The sequence below is a fragment of the Leucoraja erinacea genome, chromosome 3, assembly GCF_028641065.1.
Source record: "Leucoraja erinacea ecotype New England chromosome 3, Leri_hhj_1, whole genome shotgun sequence".
Classification (NCBI taxonomy): domain Eukaryota; kingdom Metazoa; phylum Chordata; class Chondrichthyes; order Rajiformes; family Rajidae; genus Leucoraja; species Leucoraja erinaceus.
In genome coordinates this window covers 22341709-22363886 of record NC_073379.1, presented here as the reverse complement: position 1 = coordinate 22363886, position 22178 = coordinate 22341709, and the positions used below count along the sequence as shown (strand labels likewise).

General features: G+C 44.9%; 1 protein-coding gene across 1 annotated transcript in view; it reads left to right on the top strand.

Moving 5' to 3' along the window:
• The window catches only part of LOC129695371 (DNA polymerase nu-like), a 71298-nt gene that overhangs the window by 30171 nt on the left and 18949 nt on the right, over positions 1-22178 (top strand). The window contains exon 4 of the mRNA XM_055632260.1: positions 17219-17289. Coding sequence (XP_055488235.1) covers positions 17219-17289 — 71 coding nt within the window. The remainder of the gene's footprint in view (positions 1-17218; positions 17290-22178) is intronic.

The window sequence follows — 22178 nt, the reverse complement described above, 5'->3', positions numbered from 1 at the left end:
AGGACAGAAAGGTCAGTATGGGAATAAAAGGGGAGTTAAAATGGTTAGCAACCAGGAACTTCAGCAGGCCTTGGGGGACCGAGTACAAGCGTTCAGTGAAACAATCGTGATTGCAGATCGTAATCCCTATTTCCATCATAATTGTGTGTTTGGGGTTGCCCCTCTTAAAATGCACTGCAAACTCTCAACAACATCTTCACTGTTGGTCCATTCATTTGGTGAAAACAGTATGTGAAGGCAGCAAGTCTTTGAAGGATTGAGTCACATGAATTGGGATCCTCGAACTTAGATCAACTTTGTCAGGTCAGAATTGCACATAATATGTTGCCCCTACCAATTATTATAAATATCCTAAACAAACGTGCCAAACAGCCATTTAAAAAAATCCATTATTCTGCATATAAATCTCAATATTTCTTCGCTAGTTTAGCCTCACTAAGCCCTCACTGAATTAGCCCTCAAGTGAGCTAGAGATAGGAAACTATTTTTAAAAGTTGATCCAAGAAGGCTTTTCCTGTCATTATCTGTTATCCAAAGATTTAAAAACATTTCTGGTTATTTTTATTTTAAATAAGTTTTCTTTACTAGGGTTGATAATGATAATTGGAATTGACTCTTCGATAATGAAGTTCTCCACGTTCCCTCCACTTAGATTATCACTGTTTTGCTTTATTATGTTAATTCTCATTTTAACCAGCTGGCTTGTTAATATCCCATTGCCTGTGTGCTGCTGTTCCAGTACTGAAGAATATTCCTTGCAGTGTAAAGAGACAACAGGAGAGGGTGTGAATCCTGGCAGATTTCAGCTCCAGCCAGTTTAAAGCTGTTGGATTTGAAAGTAAATCCATTTGAACATGTGCATTCTTTTCTAATCACATATGTGCCAAAGGTAGAGAATCTGCATCACCGCGCCAGGAATCCGGCTTCGATCGTGACCTTGGGTGCTGGCCATGTGGAGTTTTCACGTTCTCCCTGTGATCGCGTGGGTTTCCTCCGGGTGCACCACATCCGAAAGACATGAGGACTTATAGGTTAATTGGCCTCTGTAAATTGCTCCGAATGTGCAGGGAGTGGATAAGAAAGTGGGATAACATAGAATTTGAGTGGACGGGTGATCGATGGTTGGCGTAGACTCTGTGGGCCCAGGTGCCTGTATCTCTAAACAAAGATTTGCACCTACCCCCCCCCCCCCCCCCCCCCCCCCCCCCCCCCCCCCAGTAGGCACGAAAATAACTTTCTATTCTTTTGGATCTAGCTCCTTCTGTATTGAAAAATAAAGTTTTCAGCTTATCAAAAAAATTAGTAGAGGAAGCCTTCCAATTCTTCGCACCTTCACTGCTGTTGAATAAGACCAAGCTTGATAGAATCTTGACCTCATCTCCATATTCCTACCTGGTTGTCCTAATCCTTGATTTCCCTATAGCAGGGGTCGGCGACCTACGGTCCCCGGGCCAAATGCAGCCCGTAACCCGAAATCATCCGGTCCGCAGGTGTTTTTTTTGTTTTGTTTAATCGTCCGGCCCACAGACTTCCTTCATCTCCGGTACCTCCCGGGACCGAGGCTGCGGCGCCCAAGGACGCAAGGACGGTGATGCAAGGACGCAAGGAGGCCTGCGCTGGTGGCCACAATGGAAGAGCCGCCGAGCGCCGGGTTCTGGCTGTACCACATCCAGCGCAAAGCCTCTGGCACGGCCATGCTCCTTCTGTGTCTGGGCTTCATTGTCGGGATCGGGGTTGTCAATAGGCCGTGGACGAGTAAGTATGAGTATTTGAGCCACCGACTTCAGGACAGAGCCAAGGCAATGGTCCGTAGGTGCGCCATGTTCGTGAGTGCCCGTAACTAGGGGCCAGTGCTCCAGATGGCATCCTCGAAGGGACGGAATCTATGTGAACACGTGATTTGATGCCTGCCATCCAGGGCCGGATGGGGGCAGGATCCATGTGTACACGTGATAGGTGTGGCCCGCCATCCGCTCACAGACATGCGTCCTGGCCCCTATGCAGAACAAGGTTGCCAATCCCTGCCCTAAAGGATACAAATCAATGGATCTCACCATTGGTTACACTGAATGGTGTAATTTAATATTTTCTCTTCCCACAGATGCAGCCTGACTTGCTGAGTATTTGCAACATTTTCTGTTTTTACATTATATTTCCAGCATCTGCATTTTCTAATTAGTTTTTAGCAGACATTAGATGCTTTTCTTGGCAGTGCTCATAATCAATAGTCTGGAAAGGATTGCCAGAAAAGGAAATTCACACCAGAACACTGAAGCCATCTCAGATGCAGCAGAAACTAGAATAGGGTTCTGGAAACATGATTTGAACAGGTTAAAAAGTCTTTTTTATCCTTACTAATCTCATGATCTGCAGATTTGCTGTAGTTCTGTGACACTGCTATTAATGTTACCACTGACAAGTTTGCTCAGATAATCACACCTTATTATCAACCATATTTCATCTGTTCGACAGACAACGCTGTCAGATTCCTTCAGCAAAGAGAACAAAATACTGATCCGATCCTGGATTTTTCCCAATGCACCCTGAATTGTGCAGGGCGACACAGTGGAGCAGTGGTAGAGCCGCTGCCTCACAGCGCCAGTGACCCAAGTTCGATCCTTACCTTGGGTGCTCTCTGCCTGGAGTTTACACGTTCTCCCTGTGACCACATAGGTTTTCTCCGGGTGCACCGGTTTCCTCCCACATCCCAAGACCTGTGGCTTTGTAGGTCAAGTAAATTTTGGAGTGGATGAGAAAGTGGGATAACATAGAATTAGTGTGAAAGGGTGATTGATGGTCAATGTGGACTCGGTGGGCTGAAGGAACTGTTTCCATGCTGTGACTCATTGGAGACCCTCCGACTATCTTTAACCTGACTTTACTGGACTTTATCTTGTACTAAATGTTATTCCCTTTATCATGTATATGTTCACTGTGGACAACTCGATTGTATAGTCTTTCCGTTGACTGGTTAGCACGCAATAAAAAGCTTTTCACTGTACTTTTGTACACGTGACAATAAATTAAACTAAACTAAACCAGTCCAGCAAGTCGGGCAGGCATGTGCTTCACTTCCGGAGTAAAAAAAAGAAAAAAGGGGGATAAAACAAATTGAGTCAATATCATACAGGTAACCAATACAAACAGAGAAATCAGAAATTGCAGAATTCAATATTTAATCCAGAAGGGTGCAATGTGGCCAGAAGAAAGATGAGGTGCTGCTTCTCAACCTCGTGTAAGGCCTCATTCGTAGAGAGGTACAACACAGAATCAGGCTCTTCCTACCACCGCTTAGTCCTTGCTAACCATCAACCATGCTTTTATACTAATTCTATATTGAGCCCATTTTATATTGGGGTTATACAGAAGACCTTTCAGCTCTACTTTCCCATGTTGACATATTACCTACCTGAGCGAATCTCATTTGCCTGCGAAAGGCCTAAGGATCATGGTGGTCGGCATGGACGAGTTGGGCTGAGGGCCTGTTTCCATGCCGTATCACTCTATAAATCCTCAGTTTCCAGTACTGTTTCTCTAATCCATAGCAGAGTCAGTACAAAGTGGATAATTTTCTGAACAAGAGCAAAATTGCACGAGTAAACATTTGGCCAAGGATTTAGTGGCTTATTGATAGTCTCACCCATTACATTTGAACTTGATACATTTTATTTTGTTCTTGCTAAAATAAATCTTGTTTTTTTGCTCTTTCTCATTGTTATATCTCTCCAGGCATACTGTAAATATGCAAAGCAGTTTGCAGTTGTAACTACTAAGGCTGAATTCTCAATTTTGTTTCTGAGTCAGATTGATGTAGCTGGGATTGGTCGATGGTTTGCTGTGATCTTTCAGTAAACATTAAAGCTATATTTTGTAGTTGAGGGATATGTCCAATGTATTTCTCTGAAATGACATGAGAGCTATTTTTCTATTAGAGTTGAAGAAAAACATAGATCAGTTTGGATTTAAGTACAACCTGAATGATTGGCAGAGTACAGGGACTTGAACGGAATCCAAATATGGATAAGCCAAGGACAAAGGGAGAAGAATAAAACCAGCACAGGAATGAATACAAACAATGAAGCTGAGAAGTTAGTCATTGCCTCCACAGCCACAGTAGTTAAGGGGCTGTCCCACTTGGGCAACCTAATTGACGAGTTTAGAAGAGTTTGAAAAAATGACATGTTGAAGACCTCCTTCGACCTCCTTCAACTATGTTGAAGACTATCTCCGACTACCTTCGACTACCTTCGACTATCCTCGATTACCTACGACTAACATGCCAACCTACTACAACCTACTACGACTAAACCTACGAGTAAAAAACACATTGATTTTTTCCATGGCAACCTTTTACTCGCGAGCATTTTTTAACATGTTGAAAAAACGCCGCGGCCTTGCTGAGGCCTCGAGTACGCGGAGACCACTCTCGAGCATGAAGTAGAGTTACGAAGACCTCCTACGACCTTGTGTCGACCATGCTGCGAGTATGAGTCGAGGGCAAACTCGCCAGAACTTGCGGATTAGGTCGCCCAAGTGGGACAGGCCCTTTAGAGGATCACAGCAGCTTTTGAATGTTAAGGGCAGCAGAATAGCGCAGCCGGTAGAGCTGCTGCCTCACAGTGTCAGAGACCCTGGTTCGATCCTGACCTTGGCGGCTGTCTGTATGAAGTTTCCATGTTCTTCCTGCCACTGCATGGGTTTCCTCCACATGCTCCGGATATGTAGATTTGTAATTTAATTGGCCTCTGTCAATTGCCCGCATTTTGTAGGAACATTGTGTAGAAAAGTGATAACATAGATCTAGTGTGAGTGTGTGATCAATGGTCGGCGTGCACTCGTTGGGCTGTAGGACCTGTAAACATGCGGTATCCATAAACTAAACTAAACTAATCTATGGTCGGACAAAATGTGTAGGAAGGAACTGCAGATGCTGGTTTAAACCGTAGATAGACACAAAAAGCTGGAGTAACTCAATTGGTTAGGCAGCATCTTGGGAGAAAAGGAAATGTCGAGACCCTAATTCAGAAAATATGGTCGGCATGGATGAGGTGGGCCAAAGGGCCTGTTTACATGTTGTATCTTTCACTCAATTTAATCAATTGCTGCCGAAAACTAGTGGCGTGCATTGTCTAATCACCACTGAACAGTCATATGCACCATCTGAAAGAATATCAAAGCATTGTAGAGATGGACGGGATCTGGGATGTAAAAGAGATGAGAAATGCAGTGCATGAAGAGGTGGTCAAGATAAAATTAGGTTTATGTTTATTATTGTCGTGTCTATCGAGTTGATATGCTTTTTTTTGCACGGTATCAAAATCAATTCAGATAATACTGTACACACTGGCTCTATCCCGCACTCTTTCTCTATTACATTGATGACCATCAGTGCTACTTCATGCACCCATGCAGAACTCATGGACTTCATCAACTTCACCACCAATTTTCATCCTCCACTCAAATTTACCTGGACCATCTCCGACACCTCCCTCCCCTTTCTTGATCTCACAGTTTCCATCACAAGAAATAGAAATTGACGTCTATTACAAACCCATTGATTCCCACAACTATCGCGACTACACTTCTTTCCACCGTGCTTCCTGCAAATACTCTTTCCCCTACTCCCAATTCCTCAATCTACACTGCATCTGCACCCAAGATGAGGTGTTCAATACTAGAATATCTGAGATGTCCTCATTATTTAGGGAATGGAGGTTCTCCTCTCCCATCATAGATGAGGCCCTCACTCGTGTATCCTCGGTACCCCGCAGCTCCGCCCTTGCTTCCCCTAGTCGCAACAGAGACAGTCCCCCTAGTCCTTACCTTCCATCCCATCAGCTGACGCATACAATACATAATCCTCCGAAATTTCTGCCACCTCTAATGGACCCCACCACTAGCCACATTTTCCCATCTCCACCCTTTTCCGTCTTCCGCGGAGACCATTCCTTCCGTAACTCCCTGGTTAAATCATCCCTTCCCACCCAAACCATCCCCTCCCCAGGTACCTTCCACTGCAACTGCGGAAGATGCAACACGTGTCGCTATACCTCCTCTCTCAACTCTGTCCAGGGATCCCGACAGTCCTTTCAGGTTAGGCAGAGCTTCACTTGCACCTCCTCCAACCTCATCTACTATATCTGTTGTTCAAGATGGGGACTCTTATACATCAGCGAGGCCAGACGCAGACTGGGTGATTGTTTAGCAGAACACCTTCGCTGAGCCCGCGTGAACCAACCTGATCTCCCGGTTGCTGGACACTTTAATTCTCCTTCCCATTCCTACACAGACCTTTCTGTCCTCGGTCTCCTCCATTGTCAGAGAGAGGCTAAATGCAAATTGGAGGAACAGCATCTCATAATTCGCTTGGCCAGCTTACAGCCCAATGGTATGACTATTGATTTCTCTCACTTCAGGTAGCCCCAGCATTCCCTCTCTCTCTATCCCTCCCCCACCCAAGTCGCATAGCTTCTCAGTTACGCCCTAACAGCTTACAATGGCCTGTTTCATTTATCATCGTTACTTTTTTGTATAAATTTCATTCATTGTTCTTTATCTCTCCACATCACCGTCTAAATATCTTGTTTCCCTTATTCCTAACCATGTGAAGAAAGGTCTCGACACTTTTCTAAGTGTCAGCAGCGCCTCTTTTTCCTGAGGAAACTCCGCAGACTCATCGTCAGGTTCATCAGTCAGTCCTGACAGCTTTTTACAAATGTTTCATTGAATCAGTAATAACCTTCAATATGTAAGCCTGGTTTGGGCCACTATCCAACATCCATCGCAACCCACTAAACAAAATCATATCAATGAGCAGTAAAATAATCGGACTGGAGCAGGAACTACTGATCAGTATTTACAATAGAAGGACTAAACTAAAAGGAACACAAATAGCCTTTGACACCACTTACTCACTGCACAGCCAATACAGTCTTCTAACCTCAGGCCAGAGATACAGGTCACTTACATTCAGGACTAAGAGAGCCATGTCAAGTTTCGTGCCTACACCCATTAGACTCATGAATAGTTGATCTATTTATTTATTCATTTATTTACATATATATTTTTAACATTCTTTCAATGTTTTTATTGCCTATTCTTCATGTATTGTGCTTTGCAAAGTTTACCTACTGACCACTCTTGGACTGCTGGTATGTGATGTGCGTGGTATATTGTGTTGTGTTGCTGGGTATGTGAACTGCACACGCACTGATGTTCTGCACAAATGAAGTTCCTAACGAATAGATAAAGTTCATTGAATTGAATTGAATTGAAACATCACCCATTTCTTCTCTCCAGAGATGCTGCCTGGCCCGCTGAGTTACTCCAGCTTTTTGTGTCTATACTGTACATAAGTACAATCAAGCCAAACTCGAGTACAAAAGGTAAAACAAAGGGTGCTTTACACAGTGCAGAATATAGTTCTCAGCATTGCAGTGCAGCAGTTCCAGACACAGTCCAATGTTTACATTTATCACAAAGGTTGTGAATGTTGCATGAAAACCTGGTACATTCATCTCTTTGTTTGTACAACTACTTCAATAAAAAAACAATTAAACTGGAAATAACAACTGGAAAATCTGTTCTATTTGGTCTGCGTAACTCCTATTTACCTGTGTAGTAATGGCAATGGAAAGTTGGACACTGGAAGAAATGGAAATTTGCCATTACAATTAAGTGAGAACTAGCTCTAGGAGTAAAACTGGTGCTTGTAAAAACCTGGGGACAAGGATTGTTTTATTTCACAACCCTGATGCCGCCATTCCCGATCAACTGGACAAGGTCGCCACCTGCGCTAATCTGACTAACGGAGATTGGAAACCTCAAAAGTCAGCGCGCAGGGAGAGTGAGTACGTACAGCATTTATTGATATTTATTGGACGTACATCTTTATTGGACAAGCTATATATGATAAGCTGTATTGGTAAACGGCTACTAAAATGGAGAATTGAGGTGACCTTGAGAATCAGAACAATATCAGTTGTTTGAAATTGCTATCTAGACTACACTTCTTCCCACCCTGCTTCCTGTAAGGACTCCATCCCCTACTCCCAATTCCTCCGTCTACGCCGCATCTGCTCCCAGGATGAGGTGGTCCACACCAGGGCATCGGAAATGTCCTAATTCTTCAGGGAACGGGGTTCCCCTCCCCTACCATAGATGATCTGCCCTTGTTCCCCTCCCCTCACCAGGGTCTCCTCAATACCCCGCAACACTGCTCTCTCTCCCCATCCCCCCCACTCGGAACAAGGGCAGAGTCCCCCTAGTCCTCACGTTCCACCCCACTAGCCGTTACATACAACGAATAGTCCTCCGTCATTTTCGCCACTTCCAACGTGACCCCACCACTCGCCACATCTTCCCATCTCCCCCCTTGTCTGCTTTCTGCAAAGACCGCTCCCCCCGTAACTCCCTGGTTAATTCTTCCCTTCCCACCCGTACCACCCCCTTCCTGGGCACTTTCCCTTACAACCGCAAGAAATGCTACAGGTGTCGCTTTACCTCCCCCCTCGACTCCATTCAAGGACCCAAGCAGTCGTTCCAGGTGCGACAGAGGTTTACCTGCACCTTCTCCAACCTCATCTATTGCATCCGCTGCTCTAGATGTCAACTGATCTACATCGGTGAGACCAATCGTAGGCTTGGCGATCGTTTCACCGAACACCTCCGCTCGGTCCGCATTAACCAACCTGACCCCACTGTGGCTCAGCACTTCAATTCCCCCTCCCATTCTGAATCTGACCTTACTGTCCTGGGCCTTCTCCATGGCCAGAGTGAGCACCACCGGAAACTAGCACCTCATATTCCGCTTGGGGAGTCTGCATCCCGGTGGCCTGAACATTGACTTCTCCAATTTCTGGTAGCCCTTGCTGTCTCCTCCCCTTCTCAGCTCTCCCTCAGCCCTCTGGCTCCTCCTCTTCCTTTATTCTTCCTGCGCCCCCCACCCTGCATCAGTCTGAAGAAGGATTTTGGCACCGAAACGTTGCCTATTTCCTTCGCTCCATAGACGCTGCCGCACCCACTAAGTTTCTCCAGCAATTTTGTCTACCTTCGATTTTCCAGCATCTGCAGTTCCTTCTTGAACGTTTGAAATACCAGCGGTAGGCATACGGCTTTCACGTCAACGAGTCTTAAAGGGATAGTGAACATGTATGTCTAAAGCTCAGTCACAAAATGGTGATGCTGGAAAGGATTCGGAAAAGGAAAGAAGAGCTATTAAACACACTGACAAAGGCTGGGAATTGTTCATGGAAAAGTGTCAGAAGACAAGAAACTCGATATGTAAACAAGCTAACAGGTTTATTGAAAAGCTAAAGATTAGATTAGGTTAGATTAGATTCCTTTATTGTCATTCAGTCCTTTCGGTCTGAACGAAATTTCATTGCCTGCAGTCATACATATAATAATAAATAACACAACACACAATAAACACAAATTAACATTCACCACAGGTACACAAAAATGCTGGAGAAACTCAGCGGGTGCAGCAGCATCTATGGAGCGAAGGAAATAGGCGATGTTTCGGGCCGAAACCCTTCTTCAGACTGATGGGGGGTGGGGAGGGGGGGGGGAGAAGGAAGGAAAAAGGGAGGAGGAGGAGCCCGAGGGCGGGGGGATGGGAGGAGACAGCTCGAGGGTGAAGGAAGGGGAGGAGACAGCAAGGGCTAGCAAAACTGGGAGAATTCAACGATCATGCCATCCGGACGCAAGCAACCCAGGCGGAATATGAGGTGCTGTTCCTCCAATTTCCGGTGTTGCTCACTCTGGCAATGGAGGAGACCCAGGACAGAGAGGTCGGATTGGGAATGGGAGGGGGAGTTGAAGTGCTGAGCCACCGGGAGTTCAGGTAGGTTATTGCGGACTGAGCGGAGGTGTTCGGCGAAACGATCGCCCAACCTCTGCTTAGTCTCCCCGATGTAAATCAGCTGACATCTAGAGCAGCGGATGCAGTAGATGAGGTTGGAGGAGATACAGGTGAACCTTTGTCGCACCTGGAACGACTGCTTGGATCCTTGAATGGAGTCGAGGGGGGAGATGAAGGGACAGGTGTTGCATTTCTTGCGGTTGTAACGGAAAGTGCCTGGGGAGGGGGTGGTACGGGAGGGAAGGGAAGAATTGACAAGGGAGTTGCGTAGGGAGCGGTCTTTGCGGAAGGCAGACATAGGGGGAGATGGGAAGATGTGGTGAGTGGTGGGGTCACGTTGGAGGTGGCGGAAATGACGGAGGATTATTTGTTGTATTTGCCGGCTGGTGGGGTGAAAGGTGAGGACTAGGGGGACTCTGCCCTTGTTGCGAGTGCGGGGATGGGGAGAGAGAGCAGTGTTGCGGGGTATGGATGAGACCCTGGTGCGAGCCTCATGTATGGTGGCAGAGGGGAATCCTCGTTCCCTGAAGAACGAGGACATTTCCGATGCCCTGGTGTGGAACATCTCATCCTGGGAGCAGATGCTGGGTAGGCGGAGGAATTGGGAGTAGGGGATGGAGTCTTTACAGGGGGAAGGGTGGGAAGACGTGTAGTCCAGATAGCCATGTGAGTCAGTTGGTTTGTAGTGTATGTCGGTCAGAAGTCTGTCCCCTGCGATGGAGATGGTTAGGTCAAGGAATGGTAGGGAAGTGTCGGAAATGGTCCAGGTGTATTGGAGTGCCGGATGGAAGTTGGTGGTGAAGTGGATGAAGTCAGTCAGTTGTGTGTGGGTGCAGGGGGTGGCCCCAAAGCAGTCGTCAATGTAACGGAGGTAGAGGTCGGGGATGGGGCCCTGGTACGTATTGAACAAGGATTGTTCAACGTACCCGACAAAGAGGCAGGCGTACCTGGGGCCCATGCGAGTGCCCATAGCTACGCCTTGTGTTTGGAGGAAATGGGAAGAGTCAAACGTAAAGTTGTTGAGGGTGAGGACCAACTCCGCTAGCCGGAGGAGAGTGTCAGTGGCTGGGTATAGGTTTCTGGTCGAGGAAGAACCGGAGGGCTTTGAGGCCATCCTGGTGGGGGATGGAGGTGTAGAGTGACTGGACATCCATGGTGAAGATGAGGGGGTGAGGGCCTAGAGAGTGGAATGCGTGGAGGCGGCGGAGAGTGTCTGAGGTGTCTAGAACATAGGTGGGAAGGGATTTGACCAAGGGGGATAGTATGGGGTCAAGGTATGTGGAGATGAGTTCGGTGGGGCACGAACAAGCAGAGACAATGGGTCTGCGGGAGCTCCGGAGAAACAGGGTCACCAACCTGTGACCTGCGAGCTCCCGACGATGTCGTCCACTGGGCCCGCGGCTGAGCCCCGAATTCAGGTCGCCGCCGCCGGAACGCTGCCTCAGCCCCAAAGCCCCGAAGCCCCGAAGCCGGGCCACCGCCACCGGAATGCCGCCACAGCCCAAATTCGGCCAGCCTCGCGTTGGTAAGTCCTGGCTGGCTCTGCCTCAGGAACCTCGAGGTCGGTCGCAGTTGGAGGCCGCCAGCTCCATCATTAGGTCTCAGCGCAGACGGAGGCAGAGAAGGGGGATAAGACAAGAAGAGTCTCATTCCCTTGAAGGTAGAGACAAAAAAAAAATGTTTTCACCCCACCCCCCCACACACACATATACACAACCTAATAAACTAAAATGTAACTAAAACAGGACAAAAGAAAACAACAAAAAACGTAAAAACAGATGGACTGCAGGCGAGCCGCAACTGTCAACAGCGCCGCCGCTTCCGGACTGAAAGAGGTCATGAAATCAGGGGAAAAGGCAAATGAAGTACAATCTAACCTGGTTCAATTAATCAAGCTCTGAGATAAAGTCATCAAAAACCACTAGTCATCGGTGAAGGTACCACTGCCTGAAAAGGACCTTGAAAGGCAAGATCGGTGATTTCAACAAAGAATGGAAACTTTTAGTGGTTTTACACAAGATGTAATGGTGTGGTTATCTGATGTAGGACAGCAAACTACACACTCCATGGCGGAAAGTGCCATACAACAGAGTGTTGTAAACTTAGAAGAAATTGTACCTGATGACAGTGTTTCAAATGTCTCAAAACCAAAATTGCCTCAAATCTAGTTCTTCATGTGCATGTGCATCATGTGCATCTTCAAAGGTCTCAGCTCGCATAAAAGCTCAGGCCACGGGGTACCACCCTGAACAAAAAGCATGAGCTTGAGGCACAAGAAGAACAATTGGGAAGACAAGAAGAACAATTGAAAAGAACAGCTGGAACTAAAGACTGAGCTGACAGTAACCAATGCAAGAATCAATGTACTTGAGGCCAAGGGATCAAGAAGCAGCTCTAGAGTATCTCATGGGCTGAGCTCTTTTATGAGAAAAGGAACTGCTCAAAGGGAAACATCAGTTAAATTAAATGCACAGGCAGATGAATACTTGTTTGATCAATTGCAACAAAGACAGAATGTGTTGATGGGATCTGAATTTTCCTCCCAGCAACAGGTTGTAAGACCAAAACAAAAAACTCATAGATCATCCGCTAGAGCTCATGATAAGACCCATCTAACTCAATACTCTCTTCAAAAGCAAAATGTACAGACTCATATGAAAAAGGGTGTGCAGGGGCATGTTAGCATAACCCCCCCTGTACTGAATGATGGAAACCAACGGGATATCTGTAACCTAATGCAGAGGCAAAATAGCATCACTACTCTTATGGTTCAACAAAATCTCTCTTCTACTTTACTACCAAGAGACATTCCTGTTTATGACGGTGATCATTTGCAGTATGACAAGGTTTTCATCACTGCATTTCAGCGAGGAGTAGGACGAAAAACTAATGATGTCAGTGATTGTTTACATTTTCTAGAGCAATACATAAGAGGATATCTAAAAGACTTAGTCCGCAGCTGCCGACATTTGCCTCCAGTCCAGGGCTATTAAAGAGCAAAAGATTTGCTTAAAGAACATTTTGGTAATGAACATAAGATTGCCACTACATATATGGTCAAGGCATTTGCCTGGTCAATGATCACACCAGAGGATATGAAGGCATGGGAAGCATTCTCACTGTTCCTTAGAGGTTGTTGCAATGCAATGGAACATCTCCCCTATATGGAGGAAATTAATGTTCCTTCCAAAATGAAGACCATCCTTCTAAAACTGCCTTACAAGCTCAGAGAGAAGTGGAGGAATAGGACATGTCAGCGACAGGAAGAGTGTGGACATCAAGCTAGATTTTCTGACCTGATAGACTTGATAATAATAATAATAATAATAATAATAATAATAATAATAATAATAATAAGAATAATAAGAATAATACACTTTATTGTCATTGTAAATACATACAACGAAATTTCAGGTGCACTGCCCGAGCGGAGCTCCAATGTTACAAATAAATAATAACAAATAACAAAACGGCAAGAAAACATCAAGTCAAGTTGGAATGTGCAATATTCACAGTATAGTGTTGTGGCAATACAAAATATTGGCTATGGGTTCAGTGCAGAATTCAGAGTGGTGATGGCCTTGGGGAAAAAACTGTTTGTTAATCTTGTGGTGTGTGATTTGATGGACCTGCAACGCTTTCCTGAAGGCAGAAGGGCAAACAAGTGATGTGCGGGATGAGATGAGTCCTTCAGCAGGTAACGAGAGCCATAGATCTCTTCCAGGGCAGGCAGGTGTGTGTTGTTGATATTCTGGGCTGTATTGATGACTCTCTGCAGAGCCTTCTTGTCAGCTGCAGAACTGTTGCCATACCACATCAGGATGCCATGTGTCAGGACCCTCTCTATGGCGCAACGTTCGATTGACACTAGCAGCTGTTGTGGCAAGTTGACTTTCCTGAGTGATCTTAGCAAGTAAAGCCGTTGTTGTGCCTTCTTTACCAGGGAGTGTGTGTTAGTTGACCATCTGAGGTCTGCTGAGATGTGGGTGCCCAGGAACCTGAAACTCTGTCTACTATTTCTCCCTTTATGTGCAGTGGAGGATGATCACCCCGCTTCTTCCTGAAGTCAATAATGAGCTATTTTGTTTTTTTTGTATTGAGTGCTAAGTTGTTCTCTGAGAGACAAGTGAAGATACTGTCAGATCCACTTTTTGGAAACATCCAGGATGCTAGGCCGCTTGCAACTGTTAAAAGCTCTACTTTTGCTAAAGCAGGAGAAAGGTCGGGACCAAGAGCAAGCAGTTTTGAAACAACAGTGCAAGAAAATCTGACAACAAGTTGAATGAGAAGAAATGTATCTACCACCAATTCTCAAGGTGCTTGTTTGTTCTGCAATAAAAGTGGTCACATATTGGGCCGCTGTCCAAAGAAGTAGGAGCACAGAGAAAGGATAGACTTCTTAAAGGAGAAGGGAGTCTGCTTTGGATGTTTGAAGATAGGATACATGAGCAAAGACTGCAAGAGACGTTTGACTTGTGATGTGTGCAACCAAAATCATCCTGAAACACTTCACATAGAACAAAAGAACAAAGAGAAGAGCCGGAGCATACAGAACATAATGAGAAGCCAATTGGGAGTAATGCTGTTCCCTCACCTCATATGTGTGGGCATATTAAGGCCGGTGAAGAAACCTGCATCTTTTCCATTGTACCAGTACATGTAAAGAGCCACAAGGGGGACACAGTGTTGCAAACATATGCATTTTTGGATCATGGAAGTTCAACTACCTTTTGCAGAGAAAGCTCGATGAGAATGCTGAACATTACAGGACAAAAGACCATTATTCTCTTGCATACCATCAACCAAGTGAAGCCTATGATCAGTCATCATATCTCAGGTTTGGAAATATTTAATCTGGACAAAGCCAATTTTCTTCAACTATCTGATGTGTTCACACATAAGACCATGCCTGTTTCTCAGCTAAACATTCGCAGACAGGAAGACACGATACAATGGCCTTACTTGAAGGATATCAAGATTCCTGAAATAGACTCTGGCATTGGTCTACTCATTGGGACAAATGCTTCAAAGGAACCTTGGGAGCTGGTCAACAGCCAAGAGGATGGACCATACCCTGTGAGGACCCTACTGGGGTGGGTTCCTTGAGAAGAGCCAAGGACAGCAGGGATGAAAATGGCTGCCCTGCTGCTGCTATCAATCAAATATCCATTGTAAACCTAGAGGAGACATGCCAAACCTCCTTAGTGTCCTGAGGAAGTGAGAGACATTCGTGTGCTTTCTTGGCCAGAGTGTCATTTTGTTTGGTCCAGGTAACATTGTAATAATTACACTGTAATCAGCACAGATATTGTGGACAGAAAGGCCTATCCTTGTGCTCTACTGTTCTATGGCCTATGTTCTACTTCTTTTGATCATGTAGTTATTAGTTCTTATGGTTCTTCGTTCCTTTCTTCAATAGTGTATTAATCTGTTTTCCATGTTTTCACTTGCTACTTCATACATTGCACTGTATACTCTCAATAATAGCGTCAGATTTTCCTGTATCACAGTCATCGGTTACTTTTGATTACCTACCCACTTCAGTGATTAATGAGGCTGCAGAATTCTAGGTACAGTTTGATCATAAATTGCACGTGATAATTACAGGCAGAATAGATTTGGTCTTGGCATCATGTTTGACACAGACAGATCCTGGCGAGCCGTGCGGCAGAAGATCCCTACAAGCCGCGGCCATAGCCCAACATCAGACTTGGCTTGGCCGTTGCAGAACCGGGAAGCTAGCACGGAGATGGAAACTGCCGAGCCTCTGCTCGCTCCGTGGATCGGAGAGGAGGGAGTCCAAGTCAATGGATATATTTTGGGAGATTTAAAGATTCTTGATTAGTTATTGGTGTCAGGGGTTATGGGGCAAAGGCAGGAAAATGGGATTGAGAGGGAAAGATAGATCAGCCATGATTGAATGGCGGAGTAGACCTGATGGGCCGAATGGCCCAATTCTGCTCCGAGAACTTATGAACTCAGGCCAGAGGGCTGGTAAGCGGACTGGCTGCAGGAGGCAATGCAATGCACTTCCACTCTGGAGTGGGCTGCTGGAGGCCCTGCAGCAGCCTGGGGCTCGGCTGGATCAGACGCCGCTCCACGAAGCTGAGCACATGGACTGGATGCGACCTGCATCTGCATGGAGCAGTGGAGCAGCAGAGCAGCAGTGGAGGACACCAACGGCTATGGTCGGCCAGGCTGACTCTGCAACACCACCAGGACAACAGACTTTCAACAACTGGGACTTGAAAATGCCGCCAATTTTGGTGACTCTTGTGTACTCTCTTAGTGTACTATTTCTATATAATTGTACTGTATCTAAGATGTACTCATGTATAGTAAAACGTGTACTGAACTGTATGCAAAATTGAATTTCACTGTACCTTGGTACATGTGACAATAAAGTATCATTGAACCATTTTGGGCCAAAGGGCCTGTTCTTGTGCTGTACTGTTCTGTTCTATGTTCTATGTTTTATGCATCAATCTTATTCCAAGCGCAGCTTGCAATGAGGAGAAGCAGCCACATGATGGCACAGACATTGTGGTCTGAACGTAGGGTTGCCAACTTCTCTCCCAAATAAGGGCCAAAAGGTCAAAATAAGGGGCAAATTGACGATGGCAATTCATTGACCGACTCGGCCATGGCTGGGTGAATAATGAGTTGGCCCGGGTGCTGGACTGCACACAAAGTCCAGCTGGAGGGGACAGCTGAGGAGTTTTGGCCCGGGCGCTGGACTTTGCGTGCGATGACGCGTGGCCCGGCTCAAAACTCCTCAGCTGGCCCCTCCTGAGTTCATTGAGTTCTGTTGCATGCAAAGTCCGGCACCCCATCCAACTCATGAACCGATGATCATCCATGAGAAGGAGGGGTGGTAGTGTCGGCGGTAAGCGAAGGTCCGAAGGACAGCAGGCCGGGCTGCCGACTGATGGGGCCACGGGCGAGGCGCTCCTGCTGCACTCCATGGGCTGCACTACATCGGGACGGGTGAGGCAGGGCTGGATGCGGTGCTCCGACCCGACAGTCCCCTCGACCCGAGTAGTAGCAGTCAAATACGGGACAAGGGCGGTCCCGTATGTGACAAACAAATCCGCCCAATATACGGGATGTCCCGGCTAATACGGGATAGTTGGCAACCATAGCTGAAGGGCCTGTTCCTGTACTGTACTGTTCTATGTTCTAAGTTTTATGCATTAATCTTCTTCTGGGCACGGCCTGCAATGAGGGCAAGCAGCCACATGATGGGGTATGATGTGTAGTTTTCTAGGTTTTATTTTAACCCTGTGAATAAAAATATGGCCAGTGCACTATGTCGCAGGTGTAAAGATATTTTTTTTCTCTCTTTTATTGAAGGAAGTGGAATTGTGAATGTTGGACATGAAGCTCCCTTCAGCTTAAAGGAATTCCTTATGACAGAAACACAGGTAAATGTCAACATGGTATTGTACCGTGAGAAACCTTTAACTGGGGCGGCACAGTTACACAACGTTAGAGTTGCTGAGTACAGCACCAGGGAACTGGGTTGGATCCTGACTGTGGGTGCTGTCTGTGCGGAGTTTATATGTTCTCCCTGAGACCACGTAGGGTTCCTCCGGGTGCTCCAATTTCCTCCCACATTCCAAAGTCATGCAGTTTTGTAGGTTAAATGGCTTCGATATAGATTGTCCCTAGTGTGTGTAGGATAGTGTTACCTTACAGGGTGATCGCTGGTCAGCGCACACATGGTGAGCCGAGGAGCCTGTTTCCGTGCTGTATCTCTAAAGTCTAAAGACTGGAGTCGCAAGGAATTGCAGATGGTGGTTTACAAAAAAAGACACAAATTGCTGGAGTAACTCAGCGGGTCAGGCAGCCTCAGAGGAACATGGATAGGTCATGTTTCGGGTCAAGTCCTCTCTTCAGAACCCTATGACTGTTACCTCTCAGTATTGAAGGTTCGTTGGAATTGACGTGTATGATAACTACACCTTGCCCTGTTCCTGTGGATCAATTGATTCATGGTGTTTAGCAAGTGTTTGCTTTCTTTGGCATGAAGACCTTTTGCTGGACTAATATCCTCCTGAGCAAACCACAAAGTGCTAGGACATCTCAGCGGGTCACACAGCATCCGTGGACAGAATGGTCTGTCCAACTCACTAAATTCCTCCAGCACTTTGTGTATTTGCTCAAGATTACAGTATCTGAGTTGCTTGTGCCTCCCACTAACTTCTTATTTGTATTCTGTGGCTATTAGCATCTGTGAAGTTCTGGTTGCCACATCATAGGAAGAATGCAGAGGCTTTGAGAGAGTGCAAAAAAGGCTCATCAGGTTGCTGCCTGGATTAGAGAATATTAACGTTAAGTCGAAACCCTTGTTTCAACAGTAGAACTTCACAGCAACTGTAGATGCTGCTTTACAAAAAAAAGGCCTTGAGTAACTCAGCGGGTCAGGCAGCACCACTGGTGAACACGGATAGATGACGTTTTGCGTCGGGTCTCTTCTTTTGTCTGAATAATGTTCCCAACCCAAAACAGCACCTATCCACACTCTCCATGGATGCTGCCTGACTCGCTGAGTTACTCCAGAACTTTGAATCTTTTTTTTTAGCTATAAGGAGAGGTTGAACAAACTTGAATTATTTTCTCCATGGCATCTGAGGCTGAGGTGAGACCTGACTGAAGTATATAAAAATATGAGAGACATAGATAAGGTAGAGAGAGTCTTTTTCCCACGATGGAAATGCCCACTTGGAGGAGATTGCTATAAGGTGAAAGGAGAACGTTTAAAAGTGTATGGAATGAGTTACCAGAGGAAGTAGTTGAGGCAGGTACATTTAAGAACCATTTAGATAGATACATGGATAGGATAGATTTAGAGGGATATGGGCCAAACACACGCAAGTGGGCCTAGCGCAGATGGGGCATGTTGGTCGGCATGGGCATGTTGGGCCGTGGGGCCTGTTTCCACGGTGTATGACTATGAGGATTATGATGCAGGTTTTTATCACAGAGTGATAGGTGCCTGTAACACTCTGCCAGGAGAGGTGGTGGAGACAGATACGAAAGCACGGTTTAAGACGCTTTAGACAGACACATGTGCAGATAAGAAATGGAAGGAAATAGACTATAGTGGCAGATTATTATATCCTTCAAGGAATCTTTCCTCTAGCCACTATGATTGAAGACAGGGGTTAGGAAATTATCGAAACGCATTTCCGAGCTCTCCATGAGACATTCAATGCCGTCAAAAAAGATATATCTTCCAAAACACAGGCTCTCAATTAATAGTTTCTTTATTGTCATAGTAACAACAGTAAGATATTCATCCAAACATCTTCTTGTTTAAGTACATTTTTATCTTACATAGTCAAACTCATGCATGGTCGAAAGCTGTGGCCTCTCCCCCATGCTTCTTCAAACTAAACTAAAAACTACTAGGGCATCTGCGCGAGAATCCCAGCCACAAACACACCTCCGACTACGTAATAAATCCCACCCACATAATTACAGGCAGATAAAATTTAAAGGTAACTTGTTATAGTTATAACATACTGAGTTAAGCTAAATGGCTACTACATACTGGCCCCTAATTGTTCTGAGTATATAAGGAGGCAATTACTAATAGACATTAAAAAAGGTAGCTATAAAAGATTAACATATATCAAAAAACAAAAAATAGCATGCATTATATATCCACACTCAGACATCTTTAGCGATTCTTCCATCTTCACCTTCGCCTTTTAGAAGCAAGCATAACTTCGTTATTGGTCTTATTAAAACATTGTTCTTAGTCTGAAGATGTACTGTATGCACCAAACCCTTAACATCAGGCATGATACTCAGTATATAGTCCAAAACAGAAAAGTCGAAAGTTTTGACATCATGAAACCTTTTCCTCCATATCAGATCAATTCATGGATATGTCGTAACAATAATGTTGATATGTGAAAATCCTTCGAGAGAATAATATGATTTTTAGCAGATGGCGGATGGCGATACATCTGCTAAGAGGCATAGAAAGAAATCTACGTTCACTGTGATGTTTTGTTTAATTTCTGGATCATTAGCAGAGATTTCAAATCCCAGCTCACGTTTTGGCTATTCTCTGTCTGGCTTACAGAGAAACTCTGGTCCATTAATCCATCTTATTGCTAAAGAAGCGGTCTGCTGTTAGTCCTTTAGATCCGCAGGAATTTCCTTTGTGTTAACATATTTCCATTGTGAAACATTAGTAGCTCCCAATACAAGAGAGATTCTGTTTGCTACAAATGTCAAAAAACGTTTGTTCTCATTGTTGAATTATTTAAGCACGTAGTACTATCAGTCCAGAAGATAGATTATTCCAGTTGAATCTGTAGTTCTTTTTGCAGCAATATGTCAACTTTAACAGATAAGACTGCGGCAGTAAGTTCCATTCTGAGAATTGTAATTTGTTTCAATGGTGCCACTCTGGCCTTTCTCATTAAGAATGCAACATGTACTTCTTTGTTATCATTTTCCAGTCTTAGATATGAAACAGTACCGTAGTGACTTTCACTGGCATCTGAGAAATGATGCAGCTGTGCACCTGATCTTACCGAAGCTTGTAGGCTTCATGCACTGGTCCACTTTGAATTCTGAGATTTTGTTGAGATCTGCTAACCATTCTGTCCATCGGTGAGAGGAAGTTTGAATTATACTCTCCACCATCCATGTTTTTCCTTACAAAGATCCTCCAAAATCCACTTGGCTGGCAGTGTAAATGGTGCAAGAAATCCCAGAGGGTCGTAAACAGAACCAATCACGGATAGGATACCCCTTCTAGTACATGGTCGCTCTTGAATTGAGATTCTGAACTTAAACACATCTGTTTCAAAGCACCAGTGCAATCCCAATGCTCTTTCCATTGGCAAATTGTATTTGGCCAAATCCAACACCCTGGTCTCCTTGGCTCTATCATCTGGTAGAATGCTTTCCAATACAACACGATCCACTTGGAAAGCGTGAATCCTCCCTTATTGCAGAGGGAAGTCAGGTGTTTTACCATTTGAATTGCTTCCTGCACCGTAGACATGGATTTTAAGCAATCACCCACATAGAAATTATTCTTCACAGTGGTTATCACTTCTTCTGGAAAGGGAGCTTTATTATCATCTGCGTTCTTCTTTAATGCAAAGTTTGCACAACTTGGTGATGACACTGCTCCAAAGAGATGCACCTTCATCCGGTATTCAACACAATCTTGTTGTGCATCCCCTTCAGGCCACCATAAGAATCGCAAGTAGTCAATGTGTTTTTCTGATACTTTGACTTGATGAAACATCGCTTTAATATCAGCCATCAAAGCAATCGGTTCTTGTCTGAATTTAATGAGAGCTCCAATGAGTGAATTAGTAAGGTCTGGACTTTGTAGTAGTTGTCATTTAAGTGATGTTCCTTTGAAGACTGCAGCACAGTCAAAGACCACCCTCAAGGTCCCTTTCTTCGAGTGATACACCCCATGTTGTGGAATGTACCAAAGTTCTCCATTACTTTGATTCAGCTGGTCTGTTGGTACCATTTCAGCATAATCATTGTCAATCATATCCTTTAGGAAAGACGTATATTCCTCATGAAATTTCGTTTTCTTGCCAAACTTGCATTTTAGATTCTGGGTGCGTTGCTCTGCCATACCACGATTATTCGGCACTTTCTTGTTTGAAAGGTAAGTCCAGACAATAGTGTCCGTCTATCATCTTTACTGAGTAGCTCATAATATCCAAGAACTTTAACTCTTCCCTGGACATTTCTTCAGATTCCTTACTGGTACTTTCATTGAAGTCATGATTGTATTGCTTGATCGATAGCTTTTCTAATTTACCAGTAGATATTTGATTAACAGCAGCAGCTGGGTAGTTCTTCTGGTTCCTGCTTTCATTGTTCCTTCTCAAGGAGCCATTGATAACCCATCCTAGTAGGGTTTTCACAGCAAACGGTCCATCCCATTGGCTCTTCAGTTTGTATAGGTTCCAATGCCTTCAAATCATTTGTCCCGTTAAGTAGGTTGATTCCAGAATTTATTTTAGGTATCTTGCCATCCTTCAAGTAAGGCCATTTTCAAGTCCTCATGTCTGGGTATATTTTGATGACAAACAGGGATGCTCTCATGTGTAAACACCTCAGATATTGGTATAAAATTGTCTTCATCCAGACTAGATATTTCCATACTTGTAATGTAATGACTAACGCACTCCTTCTCTTCTCCTCATTCATGGTACGCAATAGAATCTTAACCTCTTCTCCTGTGATGTCTGGCCTTCTCATTAAGTTTTCTGTACAAAAGGTAGCCGAACTTCCATGATCCAAAAATGCATATGTT